This window comes from Canis lupus, chromosome 30, assembly GCF_048164855.1.
Source record: "Canis lupus baileyi chromosome 30, mCanLup2.hap1, whole genome shotgun sequence".
Taxonomy (NCBI): domain Eukaryota; kingdom Metazoa; phylum Chordata; class Mammalia; order Carnivora; family Canidae; genus Canis; species Canis lupus.
In genome coordinates, this window is record NC_132867.1 from 21,409,794 (window position 1) to 21,427,916 (window position 18,123).

General features: G+C 33.0%; 1 protein-coding gene across 2 annotated transcripts in view; it reads left to right on the forward strand.

Annotated features, from left to right (window-relative positions):
• Window positions 1-18,123, forward strand: part of NCAM2 (neural cell adhesion molecule 2) — a 514,781-nt gene that overhangs the window by 444,900 nt on the left and 51,758 nt on the right. For both annotated transcript variants that reach the window (XM_072806615.1, XM_072806616.1), the window contains exons 13-14: window positions 11,821-11,940; window positions 15,779-15,900. In XM_072806615.1, the coding sequence (XP_072662716.1) occupies window positions 11,821-11,940; window positions 15,779-15,900 (242 nt within the window). The remainder of the gene's footprint in view (window positions 1-11,820; window positions 11,941-15,778; window positions 15,901-18,123) is intronic.

Sequence of the window (18,123 nt, forward strand, 5' to 3'; positions counted from 1 at the left end):
ATATCTGGTTTTAGTAATAGAGTATCTTTTATTTGTCTTAGTCTATGTAGTTAAAGTTTTTTTTTTTTTTTTTTTAACTTGTTGATCTTTTTTGAAGAATCAACTTTTGGTATCATTACCTCTATTATTTTTCTATTCTCTATTTCATTTTTGTCTGTCCAAATTATTATTATTCTTTAACTTTGCTGGCTTTGAGATTAGCCATTTCTTCTTTTTCTAGTTCATTAAGTTGTTGATTTCAGATCTTTCTTGTATCTTAATGTAAGCATTTAGTGCTATGATTTCCTCCTGAGCCCACCTTTTGCTGGTTCCCATTAGTTTTTCATACATGATATTTTCATTTTTATTCATCTCTAAGTTTTCCTAACTACCCTCATGATTTCTTCTTTGACTTGTTGGTTTAAGTATGTAATGTTTGATTTTCATGATTTTGTGAATTTTTGAATTTCCCTCTGTTACTGATGTCTGACTTTATACTGTTCTGGTCAGAAAAGTTACTTGATATAATATATATCTTTTAAAGTCTCTTGAGACTTAGTTTGTGGCCTAACATATGGTCTATCTTGGAAAATACCCATGTGCAGTTAAGAATAATCTAATTGTTTGGACAGTGTTCTATACTTAATTGGTTTATTTTTTTGTTTAATTCCTCTATTTCTTTACTTACCTTTTATCTGAATGTGCTATCCATTATTGTGAGTGGAGTATTGAAGACTCCAAATACTATTATTAAACTATTTCTCTCTTCATTTCTGTCAGTTTTTGCTTCACATGTATCTTGATTATCTGTTAATACACATGTATATTTTTATAATTGTTGTATTTTCTTGCTGTATTGAAACTTCCATTAATATATAATTTCCTTTTTGTCTCCTGTGACACTTTTTTATTTAAAGTCTGTTTTCTCTGATATTAGTATAACCAGCCCTGCTTTCTTATGGTTATTATTTACATGGATAAACTTTTCCATCCTTTCACTTTCAGTCAGTTAGTACTTTAGGATCTAAAGTAAATCTCCTATAGATTCTAGTCATTCTGCCAATCTCTGTCTTTTTATTGGAGAGTTTAATCCATTTACATTTAAAGTAATTATCAATAAGGGGGAACTTATGTCATCTTGCTGTTTGTTTTCTTTATGCCTTACAGCTTCTTGGTCCTTTGTTTTCCACATTGCTGTCTTCTTTTGTATTTAGTCAATTTTTTGTGGTGAAATGTTTAAATTCTGATCTCGTCTACTTTTGTGTTTATCCTCTTTTCTTTGTGGTTACCATGGGAACTTCATTTAACATCCTAAAGTTATAATGCTTTAATTTGAATATATACTAGCTCTACTTCAGTAATATACAAAAAGTCTACTCTTTTATAGCTATAAGGATGGAGACATCCTTTTTGGTTGTTGATATCAAAAAATTACATCTTTATGCATTATGTGCCAAAAAATTACATCTTTATGCATTGTGTGCCCAAGAACATGAATCAGTAATTCTTTTAAATGTGTTAATATTTTAAATTATATACAAAAACAAAATTTGGAGTTATGAACAAAGTTACAATAATATCAGCTTTTAGAATACTTAAAAAATATCTCTTTAATCACTTAGAAAACCACCAGTGCAGTTATTAATCATTGTTCTAACAGTACCAGCTTTTGTGATTATCTCTGTATTTGCCTTCATTTTTTATAAGACTGTGAGTTATTGTCTTGTCTTGTGTCCTTTTCTTTTACTCTGCAAGACTCCCTCAAGCTTTTTTGCAGACTAAGCCTAGCAGTAACAAAGCAACTCAGCTTTTGTCTATCCAGAATGTCTCAGTTTATCCCTCATTTTTGATGAACAATTCTGTCAAATATAGCACAGTTTTCTTTTTTAGCACTTTGAATAAACCATCTCTCTGCCTTTGGCCTTCACAGTTTCTGATGAGAAATCTGCTAAGAATGTTATTACGGATGCCTTATATATAATGAGTAACTTCTCTCTTGCTGCTTCCAGATTCTCTCTTGGTCTTCAGCTTTTAAAATTTTGATTAAAATGTGGCTTGATATGGGCCTCTTTGAGTTCATTTACTCTGAAATTCATTGAACTTCTTGGATATTTACATTCATGGCTGAGGTTTTCAGATATTATTTCTACAAATATTCTGTTTCTTTCTTGCTTTTTTTCTTGTGGGACTCCCACAGTATGATTATTTTGCCCCCTGATCATGTCTCACTGGTCCCTTAGGCTCTGTTCATTTTTCTCCAATCTTTTTTTCTTTCTATTCCTTAGATTCAAGATTTTTTATCATTTATTTTCAGGTTCATTGGTTCTTTCTATAGCTCACTCAGATATACCTGTGAAACCTTCTAATAAATTTCTCACTTTAGTTATTGTACTTTTAAGCTCCACAATTTTTTACTGGTTTCTTTTTAGATTTTCTGCCTTTATTTTGGTCATAGATTGTTTTTTGTTGTTTTGTTTGTTTTCTTTGTTCACATCTTCCTTTAGTTCTTTACTTAGAACTAAAGGTGGTTGTTCTAAAAATCCTTTTCTGGTATATCCACTATGAGATATTTTTCAGGAAAAGTTTATGTTGATTAAAATTTTTCCTTAAAAAAAAAAAAAAAATTTTTTCCTTAAATGGGCCATAATTTCCTGTTTCTTTGACTGCCTTGTGAAACTTGTGTTAAAAACTGGACATTTGAATTTAATAATATGAAAACTCTGGGAATCATATCTCCCCCTTCCCTAGCATTAACTCTTGTTATTCTTGTTTATTATTTTTAAAAAATATTGTTGTTGTAGGCTATATCTGTGCCAAGGATCAGACTGTCGTGTAAATGTAAGGTCTCCTTAGGTCACCAGTTCCTTTAATACTGGGAAGTCACTTTGGCCAGAAGAGATGGGGCATGCAACAGTGAAGGGGTGTGCAACAACAATGGCTGCCCCCCTCCTTGTCTGCATTTCTGTGATGAAAAGCAGCAATCAAAATCAGAGTAAGATCCATGGTATTTAGAGGAGAGTGCCCTTTTTTACCCAGCCTGACTCCCACATGCTGTGTGCAAGCCACTCTAGAAACATGTGTGCAGCTGCCTTCTATTTGACTGCGGTGGGAATGGGTAGCTGCTACTGTGCTAACAGGTGAAATTGAACAAAATTTACCAAATTGGCATCCATATCTTCCCTAGAATTTGCATGCTTTTAATAGACTCTAAGTTTCCAAAATATTTACATCAGACTGATTCTGCTAGTACAGTTGTTGTTTAGGTGGGGAGACAAGATTCCTGGTGCTTCCCCCTTCACTATCTTCCTAGAATCCTCCCTTTCCATTTATAATTCTTCACATTCATTGACAATTTAATTATAGACATTTGTTCTTTTAGCTTTAAAATTCAAGATTCAGATGATTTTTTTAAACACTTTCATGAGAGGTTCCAGTGGAATTGTTCAGATGATCATCTTCAGTTTATATGAAGTATTCATAAATAAATGAATTATGCACATGAGTATTTAGCCATAGAATTGTCTGGCTCAAAATATAAATTCTCCAAAAATCACTTTAAAATGCTCTAAGTCAAATAATTTGATAGCTTTAGAAATAGCTATATAGAAATATTTTCATAAAATACTCCAAATATTTACAGATAAATTTTTGACAGAAGTTGTTAAAGGATATGATATTTATAAAATATGAATGGCAAGCATTCATATTGACTGACTTGAAATGCTTAAGGTTTGATGGAAAATGAAATACATACATGTTAAACAAGATAAAGAAAGGAACATACATGATCCAAAGTATCTAGATAAAGTAAAATGTTTCTATGTTCTCAAATTCATTAAAAAATAGCGAGCAATTGATTAGAACTAATGGGGATGTCTGGGTTAGCTATAGAAAAGCATGGTTTCTTTAGATGAAATTTCAAGTACTGTTACGAATTTTAAAAATACTATATAACTTCCTTGGAAATAGAGAAAGAAAAGTTTTTTAGAAGAAACTAGAGAGGGATCCCTGGGTGGCACAGCGGTTTGGAGCCTGCCTTTGGCCCAGGGCGCGATCCTGGAGACCCAGGATCGAATCCCACATCGGGCTCCCGGTGCATGGAGCCTGCTTCTCCCTCTGCCTGTGTCTCTGCCTCTCTCTCTCTCTCTCTCTCTCTCTCTCTCTCTCTCTGTGTGACTATCATAAATAAATAAAAATTAAAAAAAAAAAAAGAAGAAGAAGAAACTAGAGAGAAAACTGCCCAAGTTGCACTTGGTTCTGATAAATGATAAAGGATAGAGCAAAACCAGTTAATCCCTCATTATATGGAAAAGTGGCTAGGAATATATGGGCTTGAGTGGGATATATGAAATAATCTGTTTGATTTAGTTTAAAAATAAATAAGACAGAGTAAATTAGACAAAATGCCCATAAGCAGACCCAGCTGGTAAAAGCCTCTCTCCAGTGACAGGGCTCAGACTCTGAACTCAGGGATCAGATAGTCTGATCTAACTTTGCTTTGAATCTCTCATCATTGCATTTTGGCTTTTATTATAATATGCTCCTGTGAACTAAAGGAGAAAATCACTGAGTTGTGTTTATTTTATGGTGCTCAGAATTTATGAGGATCATCAGCATGCATTTACATTGTTCTTTCTGATAACAATCCAGAAATGCGTGAGTATTCTAAGAGATTGTGTTCTCTGATAGCTTAAATTAAATTTAAAAGGCATATACATTATTGCCATTTTTGTTAGTTTACCATTTTTAGTTTTATATGTAATTAGTGTCTTTGGGAAAATGGAACACATTTTCCTACATTTAGGTTTATGAGGATTTTTCCAATTCCTTTTTTACAAAGGATTTTCTGTACTCTGGTTTTAAAGGCCAGGATTAGGTTGGGGAAGGATGTAAAGTTTTAACTCTAAGACAGAATCTTGTTTAAATCTAAGCTTTGCTACTTAGTGGCTGGTTGATCTTTCTGAGCTTCCATTTATTTATCGAATGTAGAATACAACCAAACTATACTAGTCGAAGTGTGAAATGAATAGCATCAAATGGAATTTGAACAGTGGATTTCCCCAACCCCCAACAAGAAGTTTTTCTTGGAGAAATAAAATGTACTTTTAGTGTTCAGCAGTGTAAGAGTAGAGTCAATAAGTGATAAAGGATACCAGCTATAGATTTAGCAGTGCCCTCTTTGGGTCAGTTTCTGTAAAGTGATGTTTTCTTTGGCGTATTCTTTTAAATATGCCATATCAATTCAAAAACTATTTAATTCTTGCTTTGCATTCAAAATGTGAAGCCTCTGTAAGGGGTGGAGACTCTCCCTGTATATATATAAACAGCTTACCAGATTCTTACAATAAAATGCTTCCAACAATTACACAGTCAACTACAAAAGTAGGGAGCATAATCAATGAGAAAAAATATATATGTTGTTAGGAGATTAAATACCTGAAATGTAGCTTAAAGTTTCTATAGGCACAGTGGAGGGCAGGGGCAGAGGGGGGCATTTAATTACAAAAGCTTAATTTATGCTGACAACCTCTGCCAAACAAACAAACAAAGCTATAGCAACAAAAAGTTTGTAGCATTAAAAGTTTTGTGGACACGGACATTTTAAGAAATTAGCCTATTTATAAATGAAAAGTAATACTCTGATTACTTTTAATCATCAGGAGATTTCATGAATATTTTACAAAAACCTATGGTTTAAACTATAGAAAGAGATGTTTGGTAATTATAGATCTATCATATTTTACATACCAAGTGGGTCCTGAAAACAAGTATCATTTGAACTTTTGAATAGTAAATTCAATGAATAAATTTTGTGTCCTAAGAAATATATTTGAAGTGAGAAAAGTATGAATTGTTTGTGAAAAAAATATTCTTTGATGAAACCATCCTGTTTTGAAATCAAAGTTTTTATCTAGAGTTACTTCAAAGGGAAGCCATTTGATTTCAAGAGACAGTATGTGTTTCTTATGTAAAATCCCATGTCAGTTAAAACTGACTTGTTAAATTGTTTTTTTATGCATAGTTTATACTCATGATGAAAAAGAACATAAAGCGGTACAATAAAGAAAAAATTATGAATATCCTAAGTGACGATCTGTGGTCTTAAAATAGTGCCGTCAACATACTGTTTTGAGTAAAAGTCACAGACAAACCAGATAATTATTTGATTAATTATTCCTTCTGCTTTTCATCAGTACATATCAATATGAATTATGTATTACACAGAATCTATTCATAATAAATGTTATACATCTCAAAGTATGTATCTGTGCAAGTTATATATTATGATTCATAGAAATTTTTAGGCACTTTTGAAAAGATGAGATTATATTCTTTTGCAACTAATGGAATCTTGAAACACAATGTGATTTGTACAAAAATGCATATTTTACTTTTCAAACGTAAATGAAAATCTAACTGAACTGAGAAGGTTGCTTATATAAACTTCTTAAAACTTAAGAACACTTTGCACTGTTAATGGAATAATTCCACAAGTCATTTATATGTATGTAGAGAATAACTGGAGTAAAAGTATTTAATAAATTCTACATTATGGATAAATACACTTTTATTTAAACCTATTGCAAACTCCTGCAGAAGACAGTATGGTAATTCTCTCTCTCTCTCTCTCAAAGAAAAAGAAAAAAAGGAATGAAAGTTTTTTGTTTTATTTTCATTGTGTAGAGAACAAAAGCTGAATCTTAGGTGAGAAACTTCAGGGAATTTTATTATATTTTCAGATTTATCTGAGGAGATAAGCAGCAAGTGCAATTTTGAGTGCTGAGTCCCATCTTAGCTAAGCTTTATGATTTCTCATAGCTGTCTGACATGCCTCACAATTCCTGACAACATAAATAAGTGGCATTTCAGGTGGGTAATAAAGCACTTCTCCATCCAGGGAGTCGTTATCTGCTAATATTGACTAGTTGGAAAACCCTATGGAGAGGCCTGAGGTTTTAAGAGAGCCAAAAGAGCATAGCTAAATTTAATCTCACTTTACAACTTTACTCAACCTAATTAGTTTGCAAATATGTAATTTATTTTGCTCTGAGGGTCATAAGGATTCTGTAGCCTCTGCTTCTCTTGACAGTTGAAGGGATGGGATTTATAATACCTAATTTGGACAAACAAAAACTTACTTTATTCAACTCCCTTTAATGAACTCTGATTCCCTCCTTAAAGGGAAAATGAAACTTCATATTTTTCTCTCTAGCAATACTATTTCCATACTTGCAAAAGTAACGTAAAAAAAGTTTCTGTTTTCCGTCATTTGCTAGTTTAAATGTCATTATTTTATGCATTTTAATATTTGATGCACCTTTGCATTTGCAGCCAGGTGACAAACGGTCTTTTATGAAACTCAATTGTATTAAACCAGGCAGAAACATTAAATTACTGAGGAAAACCAGAACCTTTACAGAACCAATACCTATTGCCATGTCACAGAAAAATTCATTGTGGTTTATAATTTTCAGAAGAATTGCATTGTGATTTCCAAATCATGCTGACTGAATGTAACTATAAAAATACCTTAATTTGTGCCATTTTTCCTTAGAGAACTTGTAGTAGTTTGTAACCTAGATCTACTTTCACCTAATTTCTGAGTTCAAATTTCTAACAAATTATAGGGAAAGAACCCATCCCACACCTCAGTTTGTGGTTCTTTTGTTGTATTGTATGGGCACATTTGGGGAAAGCAAGTCTTCTATTAACTAACTTCATAATTTGAGGTATGAGTCTATTATAGAGTACACAGCTTTCGTTTTTCAAGTGGTAGTTTGCTTTCAATCTCTACCTTGGGTATTCAGAAACCCCGTGTTTGGTAATATGCCAGGAAATTGTGGATGACTTAATGTATATATCCTCTCATTTAAGAAAGGCAAGTCAAATTACAGATCGGGGCTTTGCCTCCCCTGAACCTTTTCCTTTACCTCTCTTTGAATTGGTCCCAATTTAAGAAGTTCTTTCTATTTCAACACAATAATCTTTATGTTCGCACAATGTTAATAAGCCTCATAATAAGTGTTATTGTACCGAAACCCTTACAGTCAGAACTCAAAAACCGACTTCTTCTTGTATATAAACTTCGTAAAACTTGCTTCAATAGGTTTACTTCCATGCTTCTCCCCTATAATTTTGAAGGCCCTCCATCAGGCCCCCTCATCCACTTTACCTATGAGTGTTGTAGCTCAGCACTGTAATAACAGTTCAGCCAACATTTAAGCTCTTTGCTCTTCTCCTCCGTGCACTGCTCTTAGACACCAGAGGGGGGGGAGTCTAACATGGAGAACAGCAGAATATGAGGAGACTTGATTTCAAAATAATTATAATGTAATTAGAGAAATGAGTTTCCCCTGGGCAGAGACAGAGGGACACTCAAAGCTCCTCACAAGCCCTGTGAAATGGTAAAAGAGGAAGAATGCTGACCAGTTAAGCCAGAAAGAGCTTTCACTAGAAACATTCAGATAATTCAAGTAAATGTGGGAGGTATTTGGGAAGGGAGAGGAGGTTGTTGTTTTCATTGTTTAATCTAAAAACCTCATTTCCCCCTCATTGGATAAGCTCTGATACTTTGCTAGCTCTGTTTTCCATTTTTAACCTAAGAAGATGAAACATCTGATTTTCACACTTTTGGTTTACAGATAATTTTATTTACGATTAAAATTGTATGATTTCAGTTCTACTGTTTTACTTGCTGAGTTGTATGAAGACAACTAAACATACACATTAGGGATTGTTCTCACCTACATTGCTGAGTTACAGAGTATCAATGATCTTAAAATGATGACAGCAGTTGCATCTTTACATCATAGAAATATGGACAGGCATAGCACAGAGCAAAGTGGTCTGCAACAGGAAGACAATTTCTCCTATATCCTTATGTAGCATACTGCCTAAATAGGTATCTATGCAAATGTTAATATTTATCAATAAGTGTATAAATACAGAGTATTTTGCCATTAAATGGAGGCAAAGATGAACAACTTTTGTATGATCCATTATTTTGCATCATGAGCAGCATAGATCATCAGTGCATGGTGATGATTATTTCACAGAGCACAAACTATTTTATCTGAACATTCTTTCAATTTATTTTTGTACTTTTGTTTCTGTGACACTTAATAAAACTGTCTTCATTGATGAGGTGGGAGACTAACTCAGCCATGAGACTTGGTGGAATCTCAGTCAATGGTAGAATAAGGCTCAGAACCAAATGACTTCTTTCATGATTTTAAAGCATGCATCACAACAGTGTCTTGAAAGAGTTTGTGTAGTCAAACTAATACCTGTACGAGTCTTCTATGTCCCTATGCTACATTAAGTCATTCTCCAGTAGGGTAAAGGAAATGGCAATCAAACACTGACTGTTCCATGACAACACGTTGAACATTGACTAGTCTGTGAAAGTATTGATTGTCCAAAGGCATTTTTATTACAAGCCCTGACGAACAAATATGTTCGTCGTTATAAAGCTTTGAAAATCTCTGCAGAATAGTAAGCCTATTTCGTATTGGCTTTAAATTTGTTATATTTATTTACTGGGAAAATTGGTAAGATATGATGACTTTTAAGCTCTTGAATTCCTTGTTATACTAACCTTGAATGGAAGCTTTCTTTCAAGGACAGTAGGATTCCAACTTCTCAGCATTTTAGCTTTCTAACTTTTCATTTTATTTCCTCCTCCCTTTCCATAATCTGCATGATCTAATTCACTAACCTCTCAATTGTAGCTATTTATTTTTCTTGGACTGATGTTATATATTCACTGATTTCAGGTCACCAACCAACTGGATTTGGGTTTCTTGAAAAAGCTCACAGGTTGTTAGCTTGTCAGCAACAGTTGGATTCAAGATACAATAAACAGTTGTATTCTCATTTATCCTTATGGCTTATAAAAAGTCAGATATCCCTTCCCATCAGTTCTTTCCCACATGACCTCCTGTAACTTTGACACCAAGTACTATAATCTGAGGTTTTGACAAAGCAATGGAAACTCCAAAACAAGATCAGTTTTTGTTTTTGTTTTTTTACTTACAAATTTATTTTTTTTATTGGTGTTCAATTTGCCAACATATAGAATAACACCCAGTGCTCATCCCCTCAAGTGCCCCCCTCAGTGCCCGTCACCTAGTCACCCCCACCCCCCACCCACTTCCCCTTCCACCACCCCTAGTTCGTTTCCCAGAGTTAGGAGTCTTTCATGTTCTATCTCCCTTTCTGATATTTCCCACTCATTTTTTCTCCTTTCCCCTTTATTCCCTTTCACTATTTTTTATATTCCCCAAATGAATGAGACCATATAATGTTTGTCCTTCTCCGATTGACTTCTTTCACTCAGCATAATACCCTCCAGTTCCGTCCATGTCGAAGCAAATGGTGGGTATTTGTCGTTTCTAATGGCTGAGTAGATCAGTTTTATTACAAGGTAGAGAAACATAAATACGAATGTCAATTTTACCAATTGGAAATATATCCTTTCTGCTGGTCTTAGAACATCTGTCCTGTATTAAATAAGGTTTGGTTGATGTCTTTTTCTTTTTTTGCCATTAAGAATTATCTGTCACATATGATAGAATATATCAGATACATATTATATATATATAATTTTTATATATTTTAATTCTGCATTTTAAACAAAAAATATCTTTACTGTGCATTCAGCAACTTTTTTCTTTTCTGTAGTTTAATAAGTGATTCAGTGAGATTAAATAATTATAATAAAAAAGCTAAAGAGATGTCATGATAATGAATATTAGGGAAAAAAGGAAACAAGGAAATATCAAAACAAATTCATTAAGTATATTCATAAAATGTGGAATGAAATATATCATCTAAAATCTATAATTAGTTTTCAGAAATATGTTAATAAATAATGTATATCAGCTTCACTCATGGTTGATATAAAGCAGTATTTGTACAGATATGTTCCTGGTTATCTATGATTTAAGCTTTTTTCACAATTGATTATATCTTCTATTATGAATTGGTCATTTTACTTAGAGTTATTGTATAAGCCAGATATAATTTCTTTGTGATTGTTTTTGAAGGCGTTGCCACTTCCACTGGTAAATTTTTGCACTACTTAGCAAAAGCAGTAAGACAGCTATGAAATTTTGTTGGCTTCCTCAGAGGAATTTGTAAGGATATATTTTAAAGCTGCAATTGTACCCAGAATTCTTTGGCAAATGGAAGAGATTGGCATGACCCAAGAAACATTTCTAATAACTTTTTTGGATTCTCTCTTATTGGTGTCTTGTTGAATCCAGGTCTGATAAAGTATAGAATTAAGAAATTCAGAGAGAAAATACAAGAGGTGACAACTTTCAAAATAGCACTAAAAATAATTTGACTTAATTTGATTTGATATTTTCAAATAAATGATCTACTTTGGTTGTAGAGTCAGCTTTGTGACACTTTTCTGACATGAGTTGAACACCTTATACTGGAGGCCAGAATTCTGTGTACTTAATTCTACATCTTATGAAGTCCCATAGAAATAATCAATTTAAAGTAGATAGAATATTTGGAATGCAAACAGTAAGGATGTTTTGCTTAGCTCACTCTTATTTCTTGAATACATTGTGAATGTAAGAATCATAAAAGAAGCTACTAATTTTCTTCTTTGGAAGTTATTGCATAGAATTAGAAAACTAAATGAAATAGAAATGAAAGGGGAGTGTTCACAAATCATTCTCTTTTTATATATATTTCCTATTTTTTCAGGTATTTTCTGGAAAGATTTACAGTGAAATTGTTTACTTAGCTTTGTAATAGATCAATTTGTTTACTTATTTAAATATATTAACCATACACACATATATTTTTTTTTTCTTCTTCTAGCAATGGTTGTTTTGAGCAACCTAGAACCAAATACAACTTATGAAATCAGGGTTGCAGCAGTAAATGGAAAAGGGCAAGGAGACTACAGTAAAATAGAAATCTTCCAGACATTACCAGTTCGTAAGTAGTCATCTCTGTTTTGCTCTCTTTCACTATTCTCTTCACTAGCAAATTGAAGGGATCTTGAAATGCAGAGAGGTGTTTCAACACTTTGGGGAAGTGAATTATGTCTTTGGTGAAGTAGTTTCTGAACATGGTGGCATCTGAGATTTATAAAAATAACTTTTCTCTGGAACAAAGGCAAAAAGGAAAAGGTGCACTATGATACAGTAAAACTGCCCTCAGGAAATTTTCCTCATCAGGAAGTTATCCTATTCATTTATAGCCTGATTAATTGGATTATATTGCTCAGACCATAGTCTGTGACAAAGTAAAAATAGTGACTTTGTAATATGTCCAATATTCCATTCTTTTGATGAGACATGACTACTGCCTTTATCCCCCATAAAGGGCCCATTTAGGCTGTAAGTGTGAGAGAATGACACCACTGAATTAATCCATTATCATGGTGACTGCAGAAGATTAACTATTGTAGCCTTATCCCCACTACTATCCTTTTTCAGGATATTGTAAATCAATTGAGTTATATAATGCAAAGATAAATTTGAAAAGACCTCTGTTTCCTTTATGCTGAATAAATTATTTGAAAATGTGAGAAATTTGTCTGTGACCCAACAAATGCTATTGCAAAATCTATGTATCACCCTGCTTCTTATATACACCTAATTTGACAAAATGGCCACAATAAATCATCTTACTCTAATTAGTGACCTACTCTTGGTTTTCATAAAATCTGTCAGATGTCTCATTTTTTCCATTTCCAATGCCTATGTCTTTTTCAGTCCCTCCCTATTTTCTCTCCAGGATGACTGCTGGTACATCTTGACTCACAACCGTACTTTCAGACTAAAATAATTCTAGAGCAACTTTACACAAATTTAAGCAAATCTGTCCCTTCTTTACTTAGAATCCTCAACATCAGCCTTCACCTTCACACCTTCTGTGCACACACACATTTGCCTGCCTTTCCTCCTCTTACCCCTTCCTCTGGCCATAGTGCTCTGGGCATCAGTAGGTGAAAATCAAGTTTGATCCAGCTGTATTCCCTTTCCAATGTGCTGTGCATTCTGTCTTGATTCCTCTCTCCTGGTCACTGCACATCAGCCTCCAAACAGGGACCAGTAAGACCCTGACTAACCACTCCAACTTCTCAACTTCTCCTCCTTCAACTCAGCATGATTCCCTTCCTTCATACCTAGAAAACCCTCCTAGGTGTTTCTAACATAAAACCCCTCTCCTTTACTATTTTTTCATCTTTCCTTTTTTAAATTCTAATGCTTCTGGGATGCCTGGGTGGCTAAGTGGCTGAGCCTCACCTCTGGCTCAGGACGTGATCCCAGAGTCCCGGGATCGAGTTCCATATCCAGCTCCCTGCATAGGGGGCCTGCTTCTCCCCCTGCCTGTGTCTCTGCTTCTCTCTCTGTGTGTCTTTCATAAATAAATAAATAAATAAATAAATAAATAAATAAATAAATAAACTTAAAAAATCTTTTTAAATAAAATAAATTCTAACACTTTTAATTTCTTAGTGTACTGACTGCAGTTGACTTGCAGACTTCTGTCCTAGACATTGAGACTTTAAGGGCCAGGTCTTAGTGTTTTGAATAGTAAATATATATTTTAGTTGCTTCGCAAGATTTTTTTTTTAATTTACTTATTTAAGAGAGAGAGAGAGAGAGAGAGAATCCAAGTGTATGGAGGGGCAGGAGGAGAGGAAGTGGGAAAGCAAACTCTATGCTGAGCATGGAGTCCATGACAGGCTCCATCCCACCACCCTGAGATCATGACCTAAACCAAAACTGAGATTCAGATGCTTAACTGACTGAGCCACCCAAATGCCCAGTAGCTGCTTCTCATGATTTTTTTGAAGTTTAAATAAGATGGTATATGCCAAGTACTTAATATGACATAACTATCCATTATTACTTCATTATTATTTATATTATTACTCTTGTATAAACATTCCATTAAACTGCTAATGGAAACCTTATTTTGATCAATTCCTTTTTGATAGCATTTACATTTGTTTGGAACTTTGTTTTCTTTTCAAGAAATAACAACTGTAATGGAATCACAATTTTAGAATATTGTAAAGGTTAAATGTAGACATAAATATTTTAAATATATATATTAAAACATTTGTGACTGAAAATACAGTTCCTACTGTATAATTATTGTCTCAAAATGCTATTGTCAAAATAATATGATTACAGTATTATTAAATGAATTCATGCTATACAGCATACATTCTAAAATTTAATTTATAAATTATACTAAACTGAATATAAAATTCATTTTACAATACTTAAATTTTCCATAATCTCTTAAGTCTTTTAAAGAAATTATTGTACCAGTTTTTACAGACATTTTAATTCACTTATTGAAAATATGTTACATTGAATACAGATTATATTATATCATAATATCTGAACACTAATTAATTTTAGCAAAATCACTCCAAAATACCTCTATTTACTTTGTTTCTATATGGCTCTAGTATGCTAGGCTGCTTTATTTTTTATTTGCACATCAACATATTCTACTGGCATATTTCTTTAATGATATGCCTTTTCTCAAATAAACTTCTCACTTCATAGGTTTATAAACACCATATTAAGAAAAGATAACCTGCTGAGAAAAAAAAAAACAGATCCCCCAAGTTTGGATACATAAAATCCTCTTCAACTCTATTCTGTTTACTTTGTCTTAACATTCCTCTGAGTAGACCCATACTACCAGTTTCTGGAACCTTGCAAACTAAAGCATGTCCTCAGAAAGTTCCTTAGTATTGCTATATTCCTATCTATATGAATTGGAGGAATTAAAGGTAGAGAATGCCAGCACATGCCAAAGGACATCACATAAGTGACACGCAGCAAATAGTTCCCATTCCAAGTTGCTAAGCAGTGATGGTATCTTTCACATAGAAAACTCTTACATTCCACTAGATCCCTATTCAGGTTAAACATATAAGCATCTTTGTTATAAGACCACCTCCATGGGAAGAAAAACATCAAAGGCAAGTATGTTCATGATGTTAAAAGAAAAAAAAAACATATTGGAACACATGTCTATCAATTAGATACAACAAAATTTCTGTAATTCAAATCTACATCTAGTTAAAAAATACTCAGTATGGAGTGCCTGGATGGCTCAGTTGGTTAAGCGTCCAACTTGTGGTTTCAGCTCAGGTCATGATCTCAGAGTAAAGAGATTGAGCCCCATATCAGGTTTCATGCTCAGCATGGATTCTGCTCGAGATTTTGTCTTTCCATCTCCCTCTGCTCCTCCTCCTTCTCACATGTTCTCTCGTCCCCTCTCTCTTTTCTTTTCTCTCTCTCTCTCCCTAAAAATAAATAGATAAATCTTAAGAAAATACTCATTAAAGCAATATGTAATTGCTAAGCCATTATCTTTCTTGGGAAGTATGTATTCTATATAGTTTGATAACTTAATATGTTTGTATTAATACATATGTACACAATGTAAACCAAAATTACATTATTAAATATGATTGCACACTATTAATAACACAAGAAAAAAATTTACATTTGTATAATGCAGTAATATTCTCAGAACTTCTGCATATCAATTTGAATAATATTTTGATTCTCAGGTGTCACAATTTTGTCATGACACTTTTAGATTTATCTAGATTTATGAATGTTGCTGTTTCTTGAATGGGGAGAAAGGACCAGAGGTTTTATCACACCAAAGGGTAAATTCAGGATCACATCATGTTTTTTTATTACATGACATTGTTCTCTTTATTAGAATGCAGTTTCTCCAGGTGTCTGAGGTGTGTGTAAACATCAAGAATATTGTTTTGCTTATTAAGGTGAACCAAGTCCTCCATCCATACATGGGCAGCCAAGCAGTGGGAAGAGCTTTAAACTCAGTATCACCAAGCAGGATGATGGAGGAGCCCCTATTTTGGAATACATTGTGAAGTATAGAAGTGTAAGTACCTTTTTATTATAATCTTTGTACAGTGTTTCCAAATTGCATTAAATTTGCATTAAATTCATAAGCATATTAGGTGTTGATGTATATTAAATAGTAATGATCAACAGTTCTCATAGAAATTCAACTGCTAATTGTCCATTGCTGAAATTCATCATTATAAATTGTGAAATACTTGTCTTTTGAGTCTGTGTGAAAAATCATTATAAATTGTGAAATACTTGTCTTTCGTATCCGTGTGAAAAATCTAAGCATTAATCATGCAAATCATGCCATGTATTCAACTTGTGCTTTCTAAACTTCACATTTCAGAAGTGAAGTAACATTTCCTTGTTTTTCTGACAAGTTTAACAGGACATTTCACCTTCCATTCTGCTTGATGTTAGTAGCTTCAAGCTAAGCCCCTCTTCTCAATTTAGTTATTGTATCAAAAATGTTTTGTTTTTATTTTTATGAATTATTAAATTATTAGTACCTTAACTTTATTAGGTATATGATATTAATAATTTCATTAAAAACAAATTATTCTCATCAACATTTAATAAAGAATGGCCACATTGAACTTGTGGAAGAAGGATTAGTTTTTTTAAGTTTAATTAGCACTAGCTAATATGGAATTTTGGACAGCTAAGAACTCCTTTGGAACTTATACATGTAGGGGTGAAGGACATCTGCTTGTAGAGTGATGAAGAAAATGACCCAGTGGATTTTGCCTTTGGCTGAAAATTATGTCAAGAGCCACTAAAAGTGACTTCTCTTAACTTTGTAGTAAGTGCCATCGAATATTTGTGTCTATTGTGGAATATATTAAAAGTGAAATGAAATTTTAAATTAAATTTTATAATGTTTATTTATTAACATTTATGATTATCCGTGTCATACAGTGTCAATTTTAAGTTTATATTTGCTGGACACCTCATAATACTTTCTAAGTTTATTATATTTTAGCAAATATATATTTTAGCAAATTATACCAAGTAATTGCTCCTTAATAGTCTATAAATGATTTTCAGCTGTTTCCCACAAATTCATAATTTTGTAAATTGTAGTATTTTTTAATTCAAACATCTAAGTTTTAAAGTTTAGTAAAAAAAAAGAGTTCAGTTTTATTTAGAAGTTTGATATTGAATAGCATACTTAAAATTATTAATTTTAGACATCAGTCTTTTAAATTTAAAATTAATATCCCCTTCCGGGACCTTTTTGTTGCAGGTTTCATGCTGGGAATGATGAGCAGCTGTGGGTATTTTGTGGCTAATTGTCTATGAAGGTTTCATGCCTCTACCCCAAAATGGCTCTGAATGGCTCACCAGTCTTTCTATGAATTTGATGGTTTCATGCTACTCAAGCCAGGTTTCATGGCCATTCTTATTTGACCATCTGGAAACTCTTTGGAAGGGAAAGAGTCCTAAAGGTCATAGGCCTGAGCAGAATCATGAATTAAACGGGGGGAACAGACCTCAGTGCAGATTGTGGCCTACCATTGGACAGAATTTTTGGCACAAAATACAGGTGGATGATAGGAATTCATAGGCAACTCCAATAAAATCCCATTTTTAAACTGAGCTACAATGAGGAGTTATAAAAATACATCTAAAATTTGCTATGAATATAATTTGTACCTAAAATTAAAAGTGATGTTTGACTTATCCTTTCTAAAGAGTTTGATACTGGAATTAATACCAGTGCTATGTTGAATTCAACCAGAATCATTTATTTCAACTGATGATAGCAAGTATTTATTATTTCCTATTGTATCTTTTCTTCATATACTAATGGCTTTTATTAATGCAGCATTATATTTTAGGAATGTATGACTTTTTCATCTTATAAAATCAGGCATCCATAATATTTTTCTTCATGTCTTTCATCTTTAGCACGTTGGCTTTTATCTTCATGTAGATTATCTTGTGTTTTAAGACAGTGGATTCACATCCACATTCCAAATGTAGAGAAGGTAAAAAGCACAAAAGAATAATAGGCTATTTTTGTCTTTCTTTTCTAGCAATACAGTACAAATTTTCCAAAAACTCCACTGAGCAAAATTAAAATTATGTCCCATTAGACAAATAGTTCTCAAGACTGTCACTAAATGAAAAATCGTTAGTTGGGAGTTAGGTCAACTAAATAATAGGGTCTGGGATCTGCCACAAATTGTTAAAATAATTATCTTTATTGTCACAACAACTGTCTTAGTCCACTAGGGCTACCAAAACAAAA